The 23,432-nt window shown below is 38.9% G+C and overlaps 1 protein-coding gene across 5 annotated transcripts in view; it reads right to left on the bottom strand.

The window, feature by feature from the left end:
• Positions 1–23,432, bottom strand: part of ARHGEF7 (Rho guanine nucleotide exchange factor 7) — a 128,787-nt gene that overhangs the window by 17,552 nt on the left and 87,803 nt on the right. For all 5 annotated transcript variants that reach the window (XM_059821235.1, XM_059821907.1, XM_059823235.1 and 2 more), the window contains 9 exons: positions 16,478–16,616; positions 15,536–15,595; positions 13,050–13,196; positions 11,116–11,202; positions 7,626–7,704; positions 6,097–6,236; positions 5,202–5,426; positions 3,099–3,192; positions 1,653–1,742 (listed from right to left, as the gene is read on the bottom strand). In XM_059821235.1, coding sequence (XP_059677218.1) covers positions 1,653–1,742; positions 3,099–3,192; positions 5,202–5,426; positions 6,097–6,236; positions 7,626–7,704; positions 11,116–11,202; positions 13,050–13,196; positions 15,536–15,595; positions 16,478–16,616 — 1,061 coding nt within the window. The remainder of the gene's footprint in view (positions 1–1,652; positions 1,743–3,098; positions 3,193–5,201; positions 5,427–6,096; positions 6,237–7,625; positions 7,705–11,115; positions 11,203–13,049; positions 13,197–15,535; positions 15,596–16,477; positions 16,617–23,432) is intronic.

The raw sequence follows: 23,432 nt of genomic DNA, 5'->3' as shown, positions 1-23,432 counted from the left end.
TTTTTGCTGCAATTAAGAGCAAATAAAAGCTGCTGGCTTCTGATGTATGCAATGATACTCACAGCACTATGTATATTTCTTAAATATACATAGAAAGGAAAAAAATAGGCAAAAAAGCAAAAAACAAATCATATCCATTTTATATCTGCACACACACACTATTGTGCAAGTGCAAATGTTTCTCCAACCATTTCTTGTCACATTATCCTTGGAAATAATCAACAGATAAGTCAAGACATTTAAACAGCAATCATCGCATTTAATTTTGTTTGGAACACCAGTATATCTTCAGAATTTTTAACACATTCATTTAATTTTATCCAATTAAACACGCTACTGTTATGATTGTAGGGCTGTAAAATAGATTAATATTAATAAAAAATTATGTAATAGTAGCTAATTTATGAAATTGACAATTTTATCACCTTGGAGACCAACAGTTCATCAAGACAGAAAAATTAAAATGAAGGTTTTTGACGTTACGTCAAAAGTTTCTACAGTCTAATACAAGGGCCAAATTCCCATTTTAAAGTACATACAAAGTAGCTGGGTTTTCTCAAGGTGGTAATAGTAAATGAACACATATTAGGAAAATCCATGAACTAAGTTTGCAACTGCATTTTGAGACTTCTCAGCCATGAAGTGCTTTTGGTTGGAAGCAAAACAGACACAGAGCGGTGGGTAGCGGTAACAGTGATTAATACCGCAAATTTAAACCGCTTTAGTGAACAAGGAGTAAGTTATAATGTCCACTCTTCTAGTTCCTGACAACAGTAAAACCAGACAAGTACTTCAGGATCATTATACTGTGTTCCAATGATCCCTGAATTAAATCGGTATTCAACAGTGCAAAAAAACTGTGTAAATCAGAACAAACGCAACAGCATTTTCTCCTTCCTTGTATAAATGAAACACATGCTGGTGGACGCCCCTGCTTTACGCAATGTTTTACTTACAATACAGAGGAACTCCACATGGCAACCTTGATTTGGATTAAATGAAGTAGGACCCCAGAAGTACGTTACAGGTTTTCAATAAGCTAGGTATTGATCTGAGAAACTAAAAATGGCTTTAAGCAACACACAGATCTGAGAACAATTTCTCTTGAAATTATGAGATGGGATTAAAATCTGTAATTAATACTAAAAACTAGCGGCAATAAAAGAAAAGAAGTTTTTATAGGTCTAGGTTACTTTCGCATAGCGGAAGTCTTTGTTGAACGGAACAAGAAAAAACTACACTCCTCCAAAATTAAGACTAGTTGTTCATTCCTCCTCACTACTTAACCAGCTTCTTGAAATTTAATAAAAAGCATACTGATCAACTATCATACTCAGTTCAGACACCTCTCATTCACTGGTGAAAGTTTTGTGCAATTTTAAATCATGACAAGTAGTCACTTTTGGTTTGGTGGTTTTTTTGTCTGGTTGGTTGGCTTGGGTTTTTTTAAATATTGAAAGAATCCTGGTCTCTAACCATGGACCTTGGCATCCAATACTTAAACACTCAGCACTGATATTAAGCCAGAAACAGGTAATTATTTCTTCCAGGTCCAGCTTGCTATTTGCAAAGGTATGAGAACATACACCTCTCTTTTTTGCAAAAAACCTAATTTGTGTTTTAATTAGCCATTTCAGTATTTTCCAACTTACTTGAATTTAGTGTTTGACGTGTTTTGGCACTTGTGCAATATGCTTCAATGACTTTAAGAATTTGAGCATCTTCTTCTAAAGCAGCTGTACCTAGAATCAATGGGAAAAAATAGAATTCTAAACATGGTTATGTTTCTTAACACAGAATAGCCTTTGTAAATCACTAAGTTTCAGCTGAGACCAAAGTTCAGTCTAATCAACCCTTTAAAATTCTCTTAATCATCCCATTTAAAAAAAAAAAATAATCAAACTTCAGTGAGCAAAAGTAACAGTTTAAAAAGATAAACTACTATTTTTAAATGCTTGGAAAAAAAACTAAGTCAGAGTAATTACCTGCATATTCAATAAATTTTCTGAGTATCTGAATTTGCACAGAACATGTTCTGAAGTGTGATCACTCTGGTTCTAAAGCAAACAGCCATTAGCCAAAAAAACCTGTCTAACCCAGTTATTATAGATGTATTATTTCATTATTTAATCAAAGAAATCAAGGAACAGAATATTAATTCACAGAAATCTTTAAAACTTGTGTTTTGTATACATATCAGATTTACACCTTTTAACAGCACACTACTGAAAATTGAACTCAGAATTAACATCATAATAAATACATAAGTACAATTTCAGCCCAGTGTGCAGCTGGAAAGATGTCACTATCACATAAGTATATCTGTGAAAAGTGAAGTAATTAAACTTCTCAGACTTTAAAGTAGAAACAGCACTACTGAAAAAATCTAACTATTCAAGCTTAACATGGCAAAATTTTCCTAAAGGTAGAGCTCCACAGCAAATCTTCTCCGCGGGAAAGTCAGTAAAAATGCTGCCAAATTGTTCAGTTGCAACAGAGCAAAATTCCAGTGAAACTAAGATCTAGAGGTACCTCTATCATTAGTTTAGATAGAACCAGGAGTCTAAATGTGGGCCAAGAGCATCTGTTGTTTTAAAAGCATTTTTCCTGTTTTCCTCCCTGCAAAGCTTAAGGAAAAAACTAGTCTCTAAGATCTTCTGATGCATGAATCCGAACTGCCTTCAACATAAAAATGTAGTAGTATTCTCTGTCAGCCAATGCACCCTGTTAGTTTTTGTGATTTATTGTCACCAGAACAAAGCCAACTGTCCAAACATTTGTCAGGATCAGCTGACAAACTAACTGTTGAAGAAATTATCTTGACCCGATACAGTTTCCCCACAGTTTAAGAGACACAGGTACTCCAAAGTACAGGTTATTTCTCTTTCAAGGCAGGAAAAATAATTGGATTTCATTGTGGTTAGAATGCAGCACCGTATTATTACAGTATCAAACAAACCATCCTCTGGAGATACCTACCCCCCCTCCCCTGACAGGAGAGAGGAAACCAGACAACTTGCTTACACTGTACATCTAACTTTCACAGAATTTAATTCCAGCCTTTATATTATGCAGACATTTCTTCAAGTCTCTCTTACTTTTTCTCAGTGCAAACTCCTCATCTGATGGTTTCCGTTCTGGCTTGCGTTTGGGAAGCAGCTTTTTCATGGTTTTAGGGCTTTTACTGAGATCCTGTGTGGGGAAAATAAGAGAGTAGCGCTTCGCTACAATACTTCAAAAGTTTAACTTCTAAGATGTATACAGGAGTTACTAAGTAAAATTCTTCTAACAGCACCAAAATTCAGTTTACTAATATTTTTTGACACAACCGATTTGCCTGAACTGGCTGATTTCCTCTCTACCCTTCCTCCAACTATACACAAAGTCAAATATTTTATCTGTTCTATTAACAGAAATATACAAAAAAAGTTGCTGCAAAAGCATGCAGGCTGTTTGGGAGCTAGAGCGAAGGGAAGAGGCAGGCATACATCAACACAGGTTTTCTTCCTTAACTTTTGAAGAGACAACCCATTTCACTGGTCTACTTAGAAGCAGGTAAAAAAGGTCCTAACAGGGAAGCTTTGCAGGTAGTATACTCTTCAAAGCCAGAATTTGTAAATGTTTAGGTCTGTTCTTACAAAGCTCTACAGCAAAAAAATAAGGAAAAAAAGAAAAACAGCAACAAATACAGCATTTCTGCTCAAAACGTGGTCATGCTAATTTACAGGAACAATGCTAGGTTACAGGAACAAAAGGAATATACTGGTCTACCCCTTACCTTAAGGATACAAGACATCCTCTATAAAAATACAGAACAAGAAAGTAAAAAGGTGAATGAGCAGGACAGACCAAAGAAGATGAAGATAGGTTTTGAACATCATTGTATGCTGAACACTGTAAAGATGATCGACATTTTACCACATTGGAGAATTTAGTGCCCTACACATGAAAACATGAAAGGAATTTAACTTAAATTACAAAATGAGCCTATAGTACAGCCAAACAGAAGAACCTCTTGTAGCAACTAAGCCTAAATACTAACCTTCCAATTGCAGATCACCTATCACTTTTTCCCTGTTGTTTAGGGGATTTACAAAAGAAAAGAAAGTCACACACACAGAGCCACCACAAAACCAAACCAAACCAAACCACCACAGCCAGGCCAGGCCACAGTGTTCAGGCTACAGTTTTAAGAATCTGCAATTTACATGTCTGCAAAATAAAATCTTTCTGTCAACATCTCACACTTGCAGAATAAAATGTTCTTAGGCATAACTGCATGATTCTTTCTGGGCCCTGTTGCTTCACACTAAATTAGTATCATAAGAACAAGTGACAAAGATACTGAAACAGGAGATATCACCAAGCCACAGAGCATCCAATATTCTCCTCACTACATACATGCAGACTTCTAACACAAATGTAACATTTTCTTACTATTTACAAAACCACGCAAAATGTGGTGGCAGAACCAAATTAACCTACCGCCACCATCTTTCTGTGGTTAAAACCATCACATTTTATTTCTCTTGGAACAGATGCCTGTTTCATACCATATGCTAATTAAAAACTACAACAGCATCTTGAAATCTAAGCTTTTTTTTCCCTAACAGTAACATTAGCCATCAGATTCTTTTGAGTACAAAAACGTTACATATCTTCTGACAGTTACCTTTGTTTAAAATATGCTATTGTTACCTAGCAGCAGTGGTACACACCGAGGAACCAAGAGTCAATTATACCACCACAGCTGTTTAGAATGATTTGATACAGCACTCTGAAGCATCATGAGATCCTTTACCCTAGATACTTTGCAGTGTGCTTAGCAAATAACTTACTTTGCAATAAGCCTGATGATCAACATAACAAAGGAATTGCTAGTTTGAAAAAATAACAATAATTAAAAAAAAAAAAATCTTATTTTTTAACTGGATAAAGAGTGGAAATAAGTGGAAGCACTTGGGGGAGGCAGAGGAAGCCTCTCCTAACAAGCCTTAGTATTTTCCGAGCTGCAAGACTAAATCCCTGCTTGAAATAAACAGCATTCACTAGTCCATTACAATTGATTTAGTATTGACTGTTAAATCACCTTTATATAAAAACATGCACAAAACTATAAAATGGTGGTGTGTAAAAAATAAAGTTAAACTTCCCAATGTAGGCCTGCTACACAGTCATATTTCTTGGCTGCTGCATCTCACCTCTTTATAACACAGAGCTGCTGAAGGCCGTAATGGAGGTGCGGGCCGTAAGCAGCTCAGACTCCAAGGCTTGGGGGTTTTTGGAGGTTCCAGAGGTCCCCAGTTTATCGTGGTATGCGGAGTCCCATGATGGGATGGATGAGGGAGAGTGTGGTACGCAGGAGTCAGTGGTATTGGCTTGCTGTCTGAATGCTTGCTGGAGGGTGTTACTGGATGGGAAGGAAGCTGTCAAAGACACAAAGGTGATCGGAAGAGAAAACAAACATATTATCATAATAAAGATATTAGTTCACCAATCCTTGATGATATTATCTCACTCACTATCTAGTGTTTCCGGTAATTACAACTGGCCTTTGGAAAATTTTGACATTAAATTCTTATTTGGAGAAATGGAGCTTTAAGAAATTTTTGTTTACCACAGACAGAGTACGCACTAAAGAAAGAACAGCTACGAGCTGCCCTGCTCCCACATCTCTCATCACTAAGGACAGAGCTAAATTTAGATCCATTCATATCCAACAACTCAAATGAAGAACCTAAAAGACGGTACTTAAGGAAATTGTTTCTCCACAGCCTGTCAAGTACGTCACCAATTAAAACCTACTGCTCTAAGGATACTTAAAAAATGGTGATGTATTACTTGGTCAAAATAGAAAAAGTAATGATAATGAATTTTCTTTTACCCTACTAAACTATTACACCAAGATCTAAGCATTTTATTCTTTGTTCACATAATTAAAAAGAATAATGATGTTTTGACCTATTAAACTACAGTCATAACATTCAGTTCTTGTCACTAATGGCTAAAAAAATGCTTTACACAGTGATATATTTGCCAGATAACTTAATTCTGCATACACTGCTCATTCACTTCAATCCAGAAGCTATTTCTTACCGTGTGAGATGGCACAGAGTGAGGTTTAATGGTGGGATTCCCAACAGTTGTGACTTTGGTTTGCTTCTGCAGGTGATCCACCCATTCATGCAAATCTTGTTGGTTGTTACAGGAGACTAGTATCCTTTCAATCATATTTCCTAGGTGACAGAAAATAGAAGATGTAGGAAACCACAGAAAAGCAACTTGTCAATCTGACACGATTATAAAAACATTAATTTCCTAAAACATCGTATCCCCTAAGTACTAAGCAAAAATTTTAACCTGTATTTTCAGCACAGCAGCATCTCACTTTTCCAGGTTGTAACAGACATTTCCTCCATGTATTTGTTCCTGTGCCAAGTATAGGAATTCTACCTTTTTTCCCCACCTCTAATAACTAAACACAACCTTTAATGATAAGAAATAGATGTAGGAGAGACAGGCTCATCTAGTAGCCTTATGCTTCTCCATCTTCCCCAGTAAAGCCAGCACACAGCCTAAAATGTCATTCTTGAGTCTATAAGCTACAATAGAGGAAAAGTTATAAAATACAGTTCACTGATCTTCTCTCAGAACAAGGCATAAAGTTGGTCTGAATATAGTTCTAAAGTTTCAGGCAAAAGTCACTTGGGAAAGCAATCTTAACCAAAGATTAATTTCATTTCTGCAGTTAACTCCATTTTAACCCATCACACTCCTCATCTGAGGTCAGTTGCATAGCTATTATCTCAGAAGAACATGCACCATCAACAGCTTTTTCCGTCTGCCTCATAGCACTGATGTATGATACCGCCTGCCACTTGAGGGGGTCAAAATTACTTAAATGCAACCCGCTTGGAGGCAAAATTGATCCAGGAAATTAATGAAGGTATGAAGCTCCACCGTGTGGACTCTGCTCCCACTGTCCTTTAAATCCCCCAAGAAAATAAGATACATGCTGAAACAAGTGACTTAACAGACAGAAATGACCCAAAGTAAGCACAACAGCAACCATCATTAGCAGAGATGCTAGTGGCCTCTCAGGAAAGAGGTGGGCCATTTCTAGGAGAAAGCTCTTGCTTAAAGCTCTTCCAGAATCTCTGGAATTTCTTTTCTTCCAGTGAGTAGCATACTTTGAACTGCTTCATTATAAAGAACCTTCTCCAAGGCTACTACCTCCATTCATTACAATACAGAAATTTAGGGATGAATCCAATGCAAAGACAGTTTATTAACTGCTTAAGACAAGCAGTAAAAAGCAGCTTTCAGGTGAGGCTCTGGATAACTGCCTTACAAAATCTGTATAATCACAGGATGGTTGAGGCTGGAAGGGATCTCTGTAGGTCATCTACCTCCCTGCTCAACCACAGACACCTAGAGTCAGTTGCCCAGGACCATGGCCAGACAGCTTTTGAGTATCTCCAAGGATGAAGAATTCTCCAGGGAACCTGTGCCAGTGCTTGGTCACTTTCACAGTGAAAAAGTTTTTACCTCTGTTCAGACAGGACATTTGACATTTGAAATAGCATATTCTGGAGTAAGTAGTAAATAATATTTACGGTCAATACCTGATATTTCAAATGCATTTTTATGGTTTTCACTGTCTTCTAGCTTTGTGATAGTCATTCCTGTCATTGGCAGTTTTCCCTATAAAAAAGCAGTAACACTGAAGTTAAATCCAAAACACACAAAAACATTACCAAGTAAAGAATATACAAATTTAAAACTCTGAACAAAGACATACACAGTAAATCGGCAAACACACACTCTGATGGGTTTAAAAACATTTAAAAATCCACACGAACACCTTGTAATGGAAGTTTTTAATATGCCCAACTTCTGCAAATGACACCTGTGACTTCAATGAGTCCATTTGATACCTATGCAGGCTATGAAATCCATACAAATGTAATAGCGGTCACCCATCATAGCCTCAGGTTCTTGGAACTGAGACCTTTAGGGTCATCCATATTACATGACTAGAGGCAATGGTGACGCATCTTTAAGCACATTTGTCTGCAAACTGATAAGCTCTCAAAATAAGGTTTGTGGTACAAGTAGATTTAGAAAGGAAGATTTCACTGAAAAAATGCATCCGCCATTTACTGAAGATTTGTGTCTCTAATAACCCCACTACTAAATTCAGTCACAGAAATATTTGGAGAAAGAAAACAAAAGCAGTAAAAACACCTTTAAATTTGTAAAGTTTCAGAAGAACATAATAATTTTGCAGAAGATCACCTCTTATTTTAAACCCAGTCAAGCTGGAAAAAGAATGTCAGTTTAGGGTAACTTTCTGACCCTTTAGAAACACCGAAGAAGAAATAAGACTGAATATTGTTAGGATGAAAGGGTTTACCAAAAATGCAACTTCAATAATAAAGTTTTTTAAGACAGATCCTGTATTCTCCTACTCAGAAACACCATTCAGCACATGCTGGCAAAAGTGCAAATACTATGTACTGTGGAATTTTGGCTCCAATGGGGGACGCCCCCCCAACTCTTTTTTTTTTTTTTCTTTCCTGACTGCAGAATGGACAAAGGTTTCTTAGAAGCTTGGAAACTAAAAATCACTTCATATTCTGTATACACAGAGCATGCTCAAGCCCAAGATGTCAAAGAGAAATGAAGAGGTTTTTTGCAACAGCTTCCCCACTGAAGGAAACATGGTGGCATCGTGCACTACAATGCAGCCTAAAATTCTCCCTTCTGTTTCTCCATGTTTGCTGGTTCATGAATAACACAGCATACAGCCACAATGAAAGAAAGGTGCAAGAACTGCTGACGTAGGTGAAGAGGGAATATGGGGATACACCAAGCAAAAGACTGGTGATAGAGAACAAAGATCACCTGAGCTACATGCAGAGAAAAAGTACTAAGTCAGCAAAACACAGAAAAATGGAACTGAACTCATGAATCATTCATATTCCCTTTCTTTCAACAAAATTGTGAAGCCATCTTGTAAAATATGGTTTGTGCCCCTTGTAACTTCAGTTTATCACTGCTAAAAGCTCTCCCAATCAGCTCATGCGGCAGATATCAACACTATCGACCAGAACATCTGAAGCCTGCTGATAACTGAAATATTCAGAAATACAGGGAGGGTGTAGTGTAGAATATTGCCTCCAGTGGCATCATTTCCTTGGGAATGACTGAGGGACCTGCATCTTCTGCTGCCCATATCCATCCCAGTTCTGAGACAAGAACCTCAGAAGAAAAGTCCAGGTGCCCCATGTTGCACAATCCAGACAGACACAAACAGTGATGAAATAATTTTGCCTTGTTGTAAATATGTAGTCATTAATATTCGATAAGTTCTCGGTGTTGGGACAATCACGTGAGAGGTTATGAGGAAATTAAAACTTTTGCATTCAACAGAGTGTTAGACGGCAAACACTGAAAAAGGGCTGTGGCCATACTGAGCAGAAGCTGAAGACAAATGCACGGAAAATTGCTTATTTACTGAACAATGATGTGCACCTGGGGGACAAGGTGGGAGAGAGGAGGAAGAAATGTAAGTGATGTACAATAGGAGAGCAAAATCAAGCCTGATAAATTCATTGTTAAATTTCATATTGTTTGTTAACACACTAGTTCCAGCCAGTTGCCTTTGTAACTGGTACACAAGAATCTTCCTTTGTCAGGAATTCTGTATGTGCTACTTGAGATACAGAGCTCAGCTGCCTTTTCTAATTTTTTTTTTTCCATCCATGTTGGGATAAAGCACTGGCCAAAAATTCTGAAGAGCAGCACAAAGCTAAGAAACTCGACTGTGCGTTTGAACCACCTGATGCAACACAGTCTCAGACAAATCCAGCTACTACCGTGGTAGGTAAGATACGAATCCAAACATGAATTTTGGAATTTAATTGCTCTTTAAAAAGTCACACAGTCTGTGACTGGATGTAGCTGATCACGTAGGAACCCCGAATGACTACTCTTCAGCATTTCTTCACGGCAGATGAATCACTGTTCAGGAGAAAGGAACAAACTGCTCAAGAGCCTGATTTACAGAAGTACTTACAGCAGGTGAAATCTCTAGCTCCTTTTAGAACTTTTGGTGTTTTACTGTGATGTCTGGAAACCACATAACAATACTTGAAGAACATTTATTAAGATTTCAGAAACTCACTGACTATGCATTTCCTTTAACTTCACCTCTTAGGGGTCTTTGAAATTACACACCCAGAATGCAGGTGCTTCTTGAAACGTGGCCTAGAGCTACAGGGGAGCCAACCCAATCAGCACTGATCCTCCTGCACTAGAGCAGAGCTGCTGTATTTCTGTAGTGAGGAAACAGACAAGAAGTATTCAGCTGGGAAAGTTGCTAGAGAGCTGAAAGACCATGTCTACCAGCAGCGAGTAGTGAATTTGTGAAGTGAAACACCTAGTGCTAAGGAGCTGAAGGCCACATTGTATGCATTTCAGGTGGTGTTACACTGGGCTAGCTCTAGGCTAGGACCATGTACTGAATACCAGTCCATGTACTTGATCTGCTCCAGTAGTTATAGTTTGGACTCCAGAGGGAGTCCAGTCTGTGAGCCCTGAGACTACTTCTGCACTGTGACTCAAATATCAGTAAACAGGGAAAACGAGAAGATTAATTTCAAAAGTGCTCCCCTGATTCAAAAGATAAAACACTAATGTAGACACGCCTACAGAAACAGATGGTAGCACAGCCTAACTCACACCAATGCAAGCTTAGGAGTGCTGTGTAATTTGGTAAGACTCGAGCATCAGTCAGAAGAGCACTAACAAACCTGCCTGCACAACAGCATCATCTTCCTACGTAGATCTGAAAAACTACCGATACTTCTTCTAATCAGCTACTATTAAAAAGGTAAAAAACCCCTTGCTGATAGTCACAGCTACAAAAACCATACCCAGGCTTCTAGCCCAGAATTTTATAACACAGATGACCAGTTCTTATTGCAGAAACTACCTTTTACCTTTATAAAGGCAAAAGTTGAATAATCCTTCAAGTTTTCCATGACCTATCATTTTAAATAAGCCACCCTCCCAACACATTTATACACATATGTACATGTATTACTTTACCTGATAGATAAACCCACTCATTCTCGGGCTGGCAGACAACATTAGCAAAATGTTAGGGAAGAGAAGAAGATACCTTTCATTCTTTTCCTTATCAAAAAAAGAAAATGAAGAAGTAAATACAACATCACAAGCCCCCTCCCCCCTTTGTCTGTTTTATATTATTAAAAACTACCATCAATGTTACAACTCTGTAATTACTCCACAAATATTTGCTCCTGGCAAAATGAACTCTCCATAGAATTTTTAAAAAGAAAAAAGTCAGAATTATTTTATTTCAATTTGAAAAGTACAAGTAAGACACACCTATACTTCTTCCTGGACAGTACAGCCTAAGATTTTAAAACAGAAATTGTACAGCCTAGGTGAAATACTGACCTTGTTTAACATGATAACAACTGTTTTTGCTGATCTTGGCAAAACCAAAATTACACATTGGATATATTTCTTAATATAATTTAGATGGATGCTGTTACAGTAATGTCAAGACCATGGTCTCTCCAATTTGAGAGATCAGATTTTTGCATGATGTTGGATTATGCCCCAAAGTAGAAAAAGAAGATAAAGGAAAAGTAATAATGCTTCTATTCACAACAAAAACACTCAATACTTTATTCTGGTTTTAATTTGCTGGTTTCACTTATGAACTTGTCCTTTGTTTTGGGGTTATTTTTATGGAAGGAGGAAAAGGTTTACTCTTAGTCTACAGCTATAGACAAACAATGAAAGAGAGAAGCATTAAGGTATAATGTTTTAATGACAAAACAAATACATCCATTGGCAAAGCCACTGTCTCAATTTCAAGCATCTTTGCAAAACAATACAAGTCCTTACCAAGTTTTAATGTTTCTATCTGGTTTTCAGCAAACCTTTATAAATGTTGATATTTTAAAAAAGACAAAACCAAAAACAATTCAACTGCTTTTGTACAAATGAAGCTGTTCTGTATCTAGTCAAAAAGCTGTAATGCTATGCAGAAACTTCTAAAAGTCAATTACGTTTGACATTTTAGCTCATGATGAGAGTGGTGGGTGGGGTGGTGTTTTGTTTTTAAGACTACAAGAAGAGACATGACTACAGAAGATGCACTATCAGCTCTACTGAATCTTATTTATTTATTTAAACACTTAACAAAATATCTGAGAGAAGAATATCAGGTGACAAATTTTGAAACAGTCAGTTGCATAAAGACTTTTCTCTTTCTTTGTATTTATGGACACCTTTGTTCTAAGGGAAGAAACTGACTGAATGGGGTTGCAATTCAAAAGCCCCCACCAAGTTCAAAGCTTCACTGATAATACAGCGGAACAACCTACAGTAAGAACATGTCAGTAATCTGTATAACATTTCCTTTTTGTTAGCACTTGCTTTTAAGATTATTTTAACATTATTTCTGTTAGGACAAACTCTTCTCTGTGTGTTTTGTTTCATTGGTTTGTTTTTAAAAAATCACCCCAGACTTTGCAGTGTCATCTTCAACTTTCTAATATCTCTTCTTATTCTACTTCTCAAAACCCATTTCATTCTTAAGTTTGTATTTCAAAATTTACTACTTGAGCAAAGTGCCCAACACAGCGAGGAAAAAAGTGTGCCTCAGACACGGTGCAATAACTGCTATGCAAAATGATCCTGTAACATAACTACACATGGAAAATCCTGTTTAATTATGCACTTTGAAAATAATCCTGCAAAATACTCTTACAATGTTTATAACTGCTATATTCAGTTACGTTTCAGTAAATTTTACAGATGAGACCATCCATCTTCAAGGACATTTATGTCACGATTTGTAAGAAAAGCCTTAAATCAGTAGAGAAAGATTTTAGTCTAGATTAGTATCTCTGAAACATACTATTTATTTCTGGTGCATAACGATTATAATTAATTTTATTCAAAATGGAAAGAAAGACTGACAGTAAAGATGAGAAGGGCGTTACCTCACTTCCAGCACACTGAATCATGACCTGGGACATGTAAATCACATTGCCAAGTGTTTTAATATCCTCTCCCTCCCAACAACGGATAGCTTCTGTCAGTATTTGTAGTTCAAGTTCTTTCCGTTTCCGTACTTCTTGACATTGTGCCTAACAAACATAGGGAAAAATACCATCTCTATCAACTCTTATCAATTTGGAGCAGGTTAAGGGTAGAAATACCAGTACAGTTGTATTTACTGTTGTGCTTGTAGCACACTGAAGACAGCACCTAACTTGAAGTGTTTTCATTTTGATGACGATTACCAATATTTCTTACAAAATTAGTTTTGCTAACCTCAATATTATTACTTTTCCTTTCAATACACTGACATTAGTTACTGTTCGAAATTCATAGTCATAGTCCTGTTTCCTAAATTTCTCCTTTCTTTAAATTTTAAATTTCTGTACTTCCAATCAAAAATGGCTAGGCTCAGCAGAAAAGAACACCACAGCTGTCATGAAAACACATGACTATACAAAAAAGCATCTTTCTTTACAATTTTTACTAGAAGTTTAATATCTTCTGAACTTCACTGACATTCCCCCTTCATCCTCTCTTCCGCAACTCCACCACCATTCCCCTAGAAGGAATCACAGAATCATTTAGGTTGGAAAAGACCTTTAAAGATCATCAAGTCCAACCGTTAACCTAACACTGCCAAGTCCACCACTAAACCATGTCCCTAAGCGCCACATCCACATGTCTTTTTAATACCTCCAGGGATGGTGACTCAACCGCCTCCCTGGGCAGCCTGGTCCAATGTCTGACAACCCTTTCAGTGAAGAAGTTTTTCCTAATATCCAACCTAAACCTCCCCTGGTGCAACTTGAGGCCATTTCCTCTTGTCCTGTCACTCGTCACTTGGGAGAAGAGACCAAAACCTGGTCTCCCTTGAGCCTCCTCTTCTCCAGGCTAAACAACCCCAGTTCCCTCAACCACTCCTCATAAGACTTGTGTTCCAGACCCCTCACCAGCTTCGTCGCCCTTCTCTGGACACGCTCCAGCACCTCAATGTCCTTCTTGTAGTGAGGGGCCCAAAACTGAACACAGCATTCGAGCTGTGGCCTCACCAGTGCCCAGTACAAAGGTACAATCACTTCCCTACACCAGCTGGCCACACTATTTCTGATACAAGCCAGGATGCCATTGGCCTTCTTGGCCACCTGGGCACACTGCTGGCTCATATTCAGCCGGCTGTCAATCAACACCCCCAGGTCCTTTTCCGCTGGGCAGCTTTCCAGCCACTCGTCCCCAAGCCTGTAGCATTGCATGGGGTTGTTGTGACCCAAGTGCAGGACCCGGCACTTGGCCTTGTTGAACCTCATCCAATTGGCCTCGGTCCATCGATCCAGCCTGTCCAGATCCCTCTGCAGAGCCTTCCGACCCTTGAGCAGATCAACACTCCTGCCCAACTTGGTGTCTTCTGCAAACTTGCTGAGGGTGCACTCGATCCCCTCATCCAGATCATAGATAAAGATATTAAACAAAACTGGCCCCAGTACCGAGCCCTGGGGAACACCACTTGTGACCAGCCGCCAACTGGATTTAACTCCATTCACCACGACTCTTTGGGCCCGGCCATCCAGCCAGTTCTTTACCCAGCGAAGAGGATGCCTGTCCAAGCCATGAGCAGTCAGTTTCTCTGGGAAAATGCTGTGGGAAATGGTGTCAAAGGCTTTACTAAAGTCTAGGTAGGTAGACTATATTCACAGCCCTTCCTTCTTCCACTAGGTGGGTCACCTGGTCATAGAAGGAGATCAGGTTAGTCAAGCAGGACCTGCCTTTCATAAACCCATGGCTACTGGCCCTGATCCCCTGGTTGTTCTGTACATGCCGCATGATGGCACTCAAGATGATCTCCTCCATAATCTTCCCCAGCACCGAGGTCAGGCTGACAGGCCTGTATTTCCCTGGATCCTCCTTCCGGCCCTTCTTGTAGATGGGCATCACATTTGCTAACCTCCAGTCCTCTGGGACCTCCCCCGTCAGCCAGGACTGCTGGGAGATGATGGGAAGTGGCTCGGTGAACACTTCCACCAGATCCCTCAGTACCCTTGGGTGGATCCCATCTGGTCCCATAAACTTGTGGGTGCCTAAGTGCACTTCAGAAAAACCTGAGAAGACATACTCAATTGTTGCAAAGAAGCCCTTCTTCAGGACACTAGTTATGCTAGCGCTAGTGGAACGGGAGGTGAAGCACAAGCGAGAGGGTAGACCAAGAGGTGGAGAAAGCTTGCATGTCTCTTACATCAATAGCCTGTTTGCTATAACTTTGCAGCAAGTTACCATCCTTAGCTCTGCCCACAAACAGCATCAGTTTCCAGGCTTTCAAAAATTTCTTATACAAACATTTACAAAAAAGCTTCACTTTTTTAAAGCAATAGAGGGAGATGAAATTAGAAAACATTCTACTTAAAATATATCATCTGTTTTGTATCACTCTTACAGAAAGATTTTTGAAGGCAGTCATGGATTTTTGAATATCTGGACGATCCGGATGATAATCCTAAAAACAACGGAGAAAACATACAATCAAAACTTTAGTTCTAGTAAAATTAATAAAAAAAATTTAGAGGCTTAACTAAAAACAAATAAACAATTATGTAAAATAGAAGTTGTAGACCTATCTGCTCTCTTTTCACAGCCTTCTTACTCTTATATCAAACACTGGTGGCTTGTAGTAAAAACGAAGAGTCACTTAAAACATTCCTACTTATGCTTAAAATAGAGCCAAGGAAGTTTTACAAGACCTAGTGGACAAGAGATTTTGAAATCCTAATAGGAAAGTGTTTATTTTAAAGGGTTTTATTTGGCCTGTTAGCTTTGTCACAAACTAGACTCCTTAAGACTAGTGTGTTCCATTGTCACTGACTGACAAAACAAATTGTGTGACAAGACCCATATGCTTTCTCTTTCTTCACACTCCAAAAATCTAACCTATAAAATGCAAAGGTGGAACCAGTAGCTCCTTGGATACCTTCCCATATCAGAAAGATCATTTTTGGACAGTGTTCAGTAGAAGCCAGAGGGACTATTTTGGTGACATGTTCGACACACTGAGGTCCTAAGATGAGAAGCAGCACTCCTACGAGATAATGTAGCCTCAAGTAGTATGCAGGAGACACATTCAACATCAAGTCAACCAGAGACCCTGCAAGACTGTGCTAGGAGTGAAGATTAGCTTCACTGGCTAGTTTTACTTCAAATGTTTAGCTTTTACAGGAAGTTTTACTGCACTAAGTTTTAAACCATTGCAGCCCGTATTTTAGAAGGCTGACGGAAGAGCAAACAAATGTAATTTTGGGTCCCATCATGTTTGACATGTACCTTTAAAATAAGTGTTGTCAAATCATCATTAAGCTGGAACATAAATGCTGATAAGATATACCTCCATGTGCCTTTCAAGTTCTTTGAGTAACGTGGGGTATTTATCCAGACGCATAAAAGGTTTGCTGAGGCCCGTGGTCAGTACAAGGATCCCAGGGCTGTTGGCACCTTTCATCTCCATGAATTCTCCTAGCTCCTCACTGTGTACACAAGATATTTAAGCAAAGTAAGATCAAATTACGAAGACAATTAAAATTACATTGGATTCTTCACTTTAGTCTTTAATCTGCAATGAATTCTGCCAATAAAACAAGAGGCCAAATAAATCAAAAAGTAATTCAAGTACAACTTAAGTGCTGCGATCAGTTTCTGCATTAAATAAAATACAGGAACAAAGACGTATGCAGATTTGGGGTCCATCCAGGCAACAACAGACATAGGATCAATCCCATTGTTCTAGGCAACTGATGCTCAAGGGCAGCTCCTAAATTCTACTCCGTCTGAGCAATGATTACAGAGTAAAGCCATTTGCATTGGTTTTTTATTACTCAGCTCTTTGTTCTAGAATAATGACATCTGACATTAGAGGTGGTTTACACAGGTAACACACAAGTGTAAATGAGTCAATGGCTTCATATTTAATCAAACCGATATTTTTTAGGTGTCAGGCACTAATGGGAAGACACAGGATGTTTCAGAACCTTTTTTCCTCCCACACTTACATGTTTAATGACCTCATCTCACACATCCAAGGTGTTATTGCAAAATGACCAACTAACCAACAGCTATACAAATGGTAGACCATAGCAGAAATAATTACTGTGCAATCTATTCTCAAACAAGTTAGGGTTTCACTGTGGGTGTACTTACACACCACACTTGTTTTGACAGCAAAGCTGGTGTAAGAAATCCATGTTTTCCAAATATCATGAACTGCTACTTCCCCTATCCAGATGGTTTTTCATATTTGAATCATTTCCAAGAACCGGCCCATCCCCTCAACTTTTTACATTAACTCAGTTAAAAAAGCAGTGCATCCTGGGAATTTCAGCTCACTTTGCTATCAAGGAAACTTAAAATAGCTACGTCTTCTGCTTTCTTATAAAGCAGAGGTTTCAGAGGACTATGGTGGAGGACAAGCTTTTCTAGAGTTTAAATGACCAGGAACAAAATGAGCCCTCTCCATGGGGAAAGGAAGGTACAGCAGCACCTGGGCTGATTTCCAGACTTCAGACACTGTAAGTTGCAGAAGAACATGGGACTCTAAAGACAAAACCTAATAAAGGAAACTCCGAAAGCTGCTTATTAAAAAGATAACATCATCTTGCATTCAAGCTGTGTCATTCTAGACATCTGCAGATGGGGTTGCTCATGTTTTGAGCCCTTGTTGTAGTAAATTAACTAGTTCTCAAAAAACCCCACAACAAAAACCACTATTCTCATGTGACAGTCGTGTAAATGCTACTCTAAGATATCCTGAAAGTCCTTACTTTCTACTGATTAATAGCATCATGCTCCCATAAGTCAGATTTTCTACTTAAAATTTTTTTCCCCTGCTTGCTTATTGGCATAGTCTCATTCTTCAAAGGAAGCCTTAGCCAGCTTACCAGATTCAGTACTTTTAGAGAAAGTGTAAAAACAGTGTCAAACACCAAACAGCCGTAAAGGAGGAACACTTGTACATTATGGCCACAGTAACAAAAAGGGAAGGGCAAGGATCTCCAGACCTAGGGCATAGTGTTTCCATGCAGGAGTGAAAGCAAATCTCTACCTGCTCAATTTCGCTAGCAAAAAAACACTGGTAAGACACTGCCATAACACACACACTCAATTATCACTGAGTCATGCTATATAAAAAGATTAGAGATTAAGACAGAACAGACCTCCCTACCTCACCCAAGACACATGCACACACACTCCTTGTCATTTCAGAAGAAGTGACACTTTAATGTCATTTGTCCAAATAGATGAAGAAAGCAGAACAAGAACATGAACTGCGACCTTCCCAATCTAAGCGCTTTACCCACCATCCCACCCAGATCTCTCTCCTCCCGGCTGCTAAAGCTTCCCCAACCTCACAAAAGAGAAGGTACTTTTCCATACAGTTTACTCCAACATTTACTTCTCTTCAGATTAGTTAATTGGTATTTACTTACACAACCTTGCTTAAGTACATCCAACACCGTTTCTGAATTGTCAGGTCTCACATAACCTCACACAACCTCTTCTAGAGCATGTCACCCCCATTCTAACCAGGCCCAGGCACTCCTCAGTGCATATATTTGTGCCATTTCTGCCATACTCAACTGCAGAGTTGAGAAAGGGGGTGAGGGTATTTCCCAGCACCTGCTTTGCATTTTAAAGATGCCAAGAGAAGGGCCGGGCACCCTTGAGAATGCCCACAGCTCCAACAGGCAGACATTGCTACATTCCTCTCAAGCAACAGGTATCAGCAACTCCAGGCCTCCTTAAAACAGCTTGTGACACGATCAGGTTTTAGCCAATATTAAAACCCATTGAAAAGCCTCCAACAGTACCTTGCATGAAAAATTTTAATAATGCAACACAGATAAACCTGAATACTTTTCTAGCTTAAATTTAGATTTAAGAAGTAAAGCTGCCCAACTCTGAATACCCTAGAGCCTGAAGACCTACTTTGCCTTCTGCTTTCTTAGTCACAGCCCTTACTAAGTATAAAATCCCACCAAATTCAGAACTTGACAACTGATTCTGGACTCACCCTAAACAAGACTAAGTATTTTGATTCATACTTATGTTGGTTTTACAGTGTTACCAGCTACTTGTTCATCAAGAATTCAGGCTAATTCTGAATGGCTACGGTGTGGTGGCACATCCTCTCTTCCTGACTCAGCTGAAGACAAACAGCTGTTTCCAGCAAGGTGATGGGGCAGACATATAAAGGTACAGCACCCAGTTTCCACAGGAAGCTTTAGCAAAGCTCACCTGTGAAAGCCCTTCTGTCAGAAAGTAGTCAACGGTTCTGAATTTCAATTCACTGTGTATATGACATTGATCGTGTGCACGCCACTGCTTTTTTGTTTTATCCATTAATTCTCCCTGTAAGCATCCCTGCCTGTGTCAGCATCATAAAGTTAGATTGCACATGGAACTTGATAAGTATCTTCATCTATTTTAAGTGAAAGACATTTGCTACAAGAACTAACAGAAGTAACCATTTAAACTCATTCTTTGCATTTTGTTTGCTTCAGCCAGACACACAGCCCCTGCTGCCTAACTTTATCAACTATCCCCTTTCATGTTATCTGCTATTCTTCCCCATTTCAGACAGCACAATCCATACACATATCTACGCAGCTCCTCTTTTCTCCACACCATAGCAGTATGTTCTACAGTACGTGGCAATCACAAATACCAGAGGCCGTTCAATTTAACATTGTTCTGAACAATGTTAATTTTTGCCTTCAGATTGCGAACAGGCAAAAAACTCCATTCCTAATTACTTCGGCCATCTCCATGCTGCTGGGTGCATTAAATGCATTATATAAATGCTATTTGCTGAGCTATGCACTAACACAATGCTGCTGCTTTTTTTGCCCTTTTTTTGTTTTAAATCTAATGCCTCTACAGTAGGAGGAACATCGGTTGCCATTTCACCCACGTTCACATTTCTAATTTTCACTATCGTGTTCCACTTCTTCCCGGCTTCAGCATTATGAAACAGATGTGCCAGAAAACAGGAAAAAACCTCACTGTAGCCTGAATTAAAATCGACTACTTGGAAACCTGAAATAAAAAACTGGTACCATCTTGTTTTCACTGTCTACTCTGCAATGCCGTTAACTAAACACACTCTGAGTTAATGCAATGTTGCAGCAGTTTCTAAGCCACTCACTGCTCTTCCACACAAGATACTTGGATGTTTTACTTAATCACAGTATAAGAACCTACACAGAGCAAGTTTAAACTTCAGCTCACTTGAAATGCAGACAAAGTCCTGAAAAACACGCTTAGCAATGGCATCATCAGGAAGCCTTTTACACATACAGCAGTGCTAATAGGTGTAATTAAAACTGAATGACGTACTTTTCCTCCCAACATTCTCAAGAGGACAATGTTTTCTTTCATACACTTCTGTGCTTCCCTCTGACAAGTTTTGACATGCCAGCTTGTTCAAACTCTAGTATGAACACACACACACAGAGACTCTTTTAATACAACAGTACTCAAAATTTTGTCTGAGCAGTTCCATCATGCAGACCCCGCTAGCAGTCCACTCATGCTAAAACCAACCTGCTACCTCTGCAGCTTCGTGGACATAAAATATCTTGCAAAATGGACATTACTTCAGCTCAAAGCTTAAAGTGAGCGTCCTTCATTTATTCACAAAGGACAAATACAATACAGAGCATAATGGAAAGGTTTACTTTCAATAAAATATGGGTGGGTTAAAATACTGTTTGAATATGACAACAGTTCACAACTGGTTTTTTTAATTACTTGCAGCTTAAAAGTCAGTGTTGTTAGCTTAAGAGCACAGCTGCTTTGCCAAAGACAATGGCTCTTTCATGTCACAATTTCAATTGATGCCTGCAAGTACCACACTCTCCTAGGCAGTACATGCCAAATAGAACTCTGGCCCACAGCCAATCAGTCAGTTTTGAAAAAGGTATCATTTAGCTGAACACGAAAAACTTTCAGACAGTGAAATCATCAACTTACTCACAACTGCCTAAATAAGTAGCTTTTCAGAAAGAGGCAGCTGAGATTTGAATTCACTACTTGCGTCATTTTACAGACTAAAATGCAGAGAAGCATACAAAAGTGCAGTGCTTCATTTACCCTGAAATCTCAAGCTGAAGAGTTCTCACCACTCTGAACTACGGTTAGTTCACAACATGAGGTATTTGAAAGGTCACCATGAAAAGTGTCTTCAAGCCTTATTAGTACATTCAATTCTTTCTTAGTACAGCTGCCTCAAAAGCTGCAAATCAAACTGGGAACAAGGAAGAAAACAAGTTCAGATGTGCCTACAGTAACAGAAGGGGGAAAAAAAAAGCCATTTGAACTTGAGGAAAGCACATCCAGAAATTAAAACGTATACGTTTAAAATCACGACTTACACTTCTGAAGTAGGTCTCTGTTTATAATAGATGGAGCACGAGCTATCACTGCTGAGGGGTCTGAGGACTGCACACAGGCACCGCATTTTGAGAGCGTTGTGGCACAGCTTGGCTCAGCAACCCCTCAACCGCAGCTTTAATTTCCTTGTGCTAAACTTCCCAGTCAAGCTCCTCTCCCGAGGACTGTTGCTTGGCGTATGACATCAGCCTGCACACTTGCAGGCTCAGGGATGCACCAAAGTGGGGGAGGCACAAAGAGTTTTCTGACTCAAGCTGATCTGTATTCCATGCTCCAGTTACTCGGAGTAATTGTGATGTTTCAGCTCCACAAATTTTATCCAGACTGCTAGGTCTGTGATGCAAGTGTAGAATATGCTTGGGACATATTATCTAAGAGGACAGAAGAATCTAGCAAAATTAAATGTTTGAGCAAGCAAAGATTTGTGAATAGCTTTCTTCCATCTGAGAACTGGCTCCACACTTGCCACTTTGCAAAATTAAAAAAAGCACACATATATTACTAATTGTTGGATGCCTTTTCATCAAATTACATTTTCTTGGAAACGTTTTTCTTCCATTTTGTTTTAAAATAAACATGGTGTTGTTTAAACAAAGTAAAAAAGCTTAAAAACCTCTCCCCCAATGATTACATACTTAATGCTGATTACATTGGGTCTGTACTCTCCGTATTTCTTCATAAGAGTTTTATGTCCACTGATCAGTGGGGCTTGCTGAACTTTTTTTCATTATGTTATCCACCCCTCAGTGAGTTCTGTACTCAAATATCTTTCCTCTTGTCATTTTGGATACAGTCCACAAAGTCCCAGTCCTAGCTTCTGCCTCCTCTTTTTCTTTGCTGGAGCTTCTCCTTTCACTGAACTTTGTGGCTTGTGATCTTCCCCAGAGAGGTAACAGCTCATGTTCCTGGGACTCCTTACTCCACTGCAATTACTTATTTCTGTACTTTGTATCTAACCGGGTTTTTTTAATTTGACGGAAATTCCTTCCTTCATGCCTTAGGTTGCTCATCCTGTTTTTTCTCTTACTGGAAAGCAAACACATGTCTACGATCAGAAGCACACAGAGGAACCAACGCTACTTTGACTAAACACTATGCCCACAAGGCAGTCCTGCTCTCACCAGCTAGCAAAGTTCTCCCCTAAAATAATACCGTATTATTACATTGGATCACCTACCCTTGGACTTGAACTGGATCTTCAAGCCAAACTATAGGATATTAGAAACTGAAACCTCATACAATGGAGCCAAAGAGGTACGACTGTTACAAAATAAAGTAAATAAAATAGGGATGGCGTACAGTGGCACTATAGCCACTGTGAGAGCAGGGAACAAGGAGAACAAGCTAAGAGGCAGTGGTGGAAACACAGAAAACACTGAGCTCCACCAGAGCTACCACCCAGCTGTACCTGGCAAACTCCACCTCTTCAGCTCTAGCCAGTGCCTTAAGACACAATTACAAGACATGATGACAGACCTAAGGAAAAATTACTTATTTCTTCAAAATTCTTGATTCATTACACAGAAAGAATTTTAATTCTGGAAAAAATATGCAAAGGCTCTGAAACAATTCCTGAGACAAGAAGCACCTACCAAATTTCAAGATCATATAAAATTGGAGAAATTGTGTTGAATAGCAACTCTTAACATCTGAATAAAACTTACAGTGCCACAACTGGAACCAAGAAAGACAATCTGTTCCCAAACTTAATAGATAGTTGGGGGGTGTGTGTGTGATTATCAGAGGCAACTACAACCTCAGAAACATGGAATTCTGGAACCTGAACTCCTGTATGGGTTGTATTACATTTTATTTCCATTTCTGCATATTCACATACACTCAGGTCTCTAATGATATTAATTTCAATAGTTTGACTATTAATAATTAACAAAATG

The sequence above is a fragment of the Gavia stellata genome, chromosome 1 (assembly GCF_030936135.1).
Source record: "Gavia stellata isolate bGavSte3 chromosome 1, bGavSte3.hap2, whole genome shotgun sequence".
NCBI classification, from domain to species: domain Eukaryota; kingdom Metazoa; phylum Chordata; class Aves; order Gaviiformes; family Gaviidae; genus Gavia; species Gavia stellata.
This window is presented reverse-complemented; position numbering and strand designations above follow the sequence as displayed.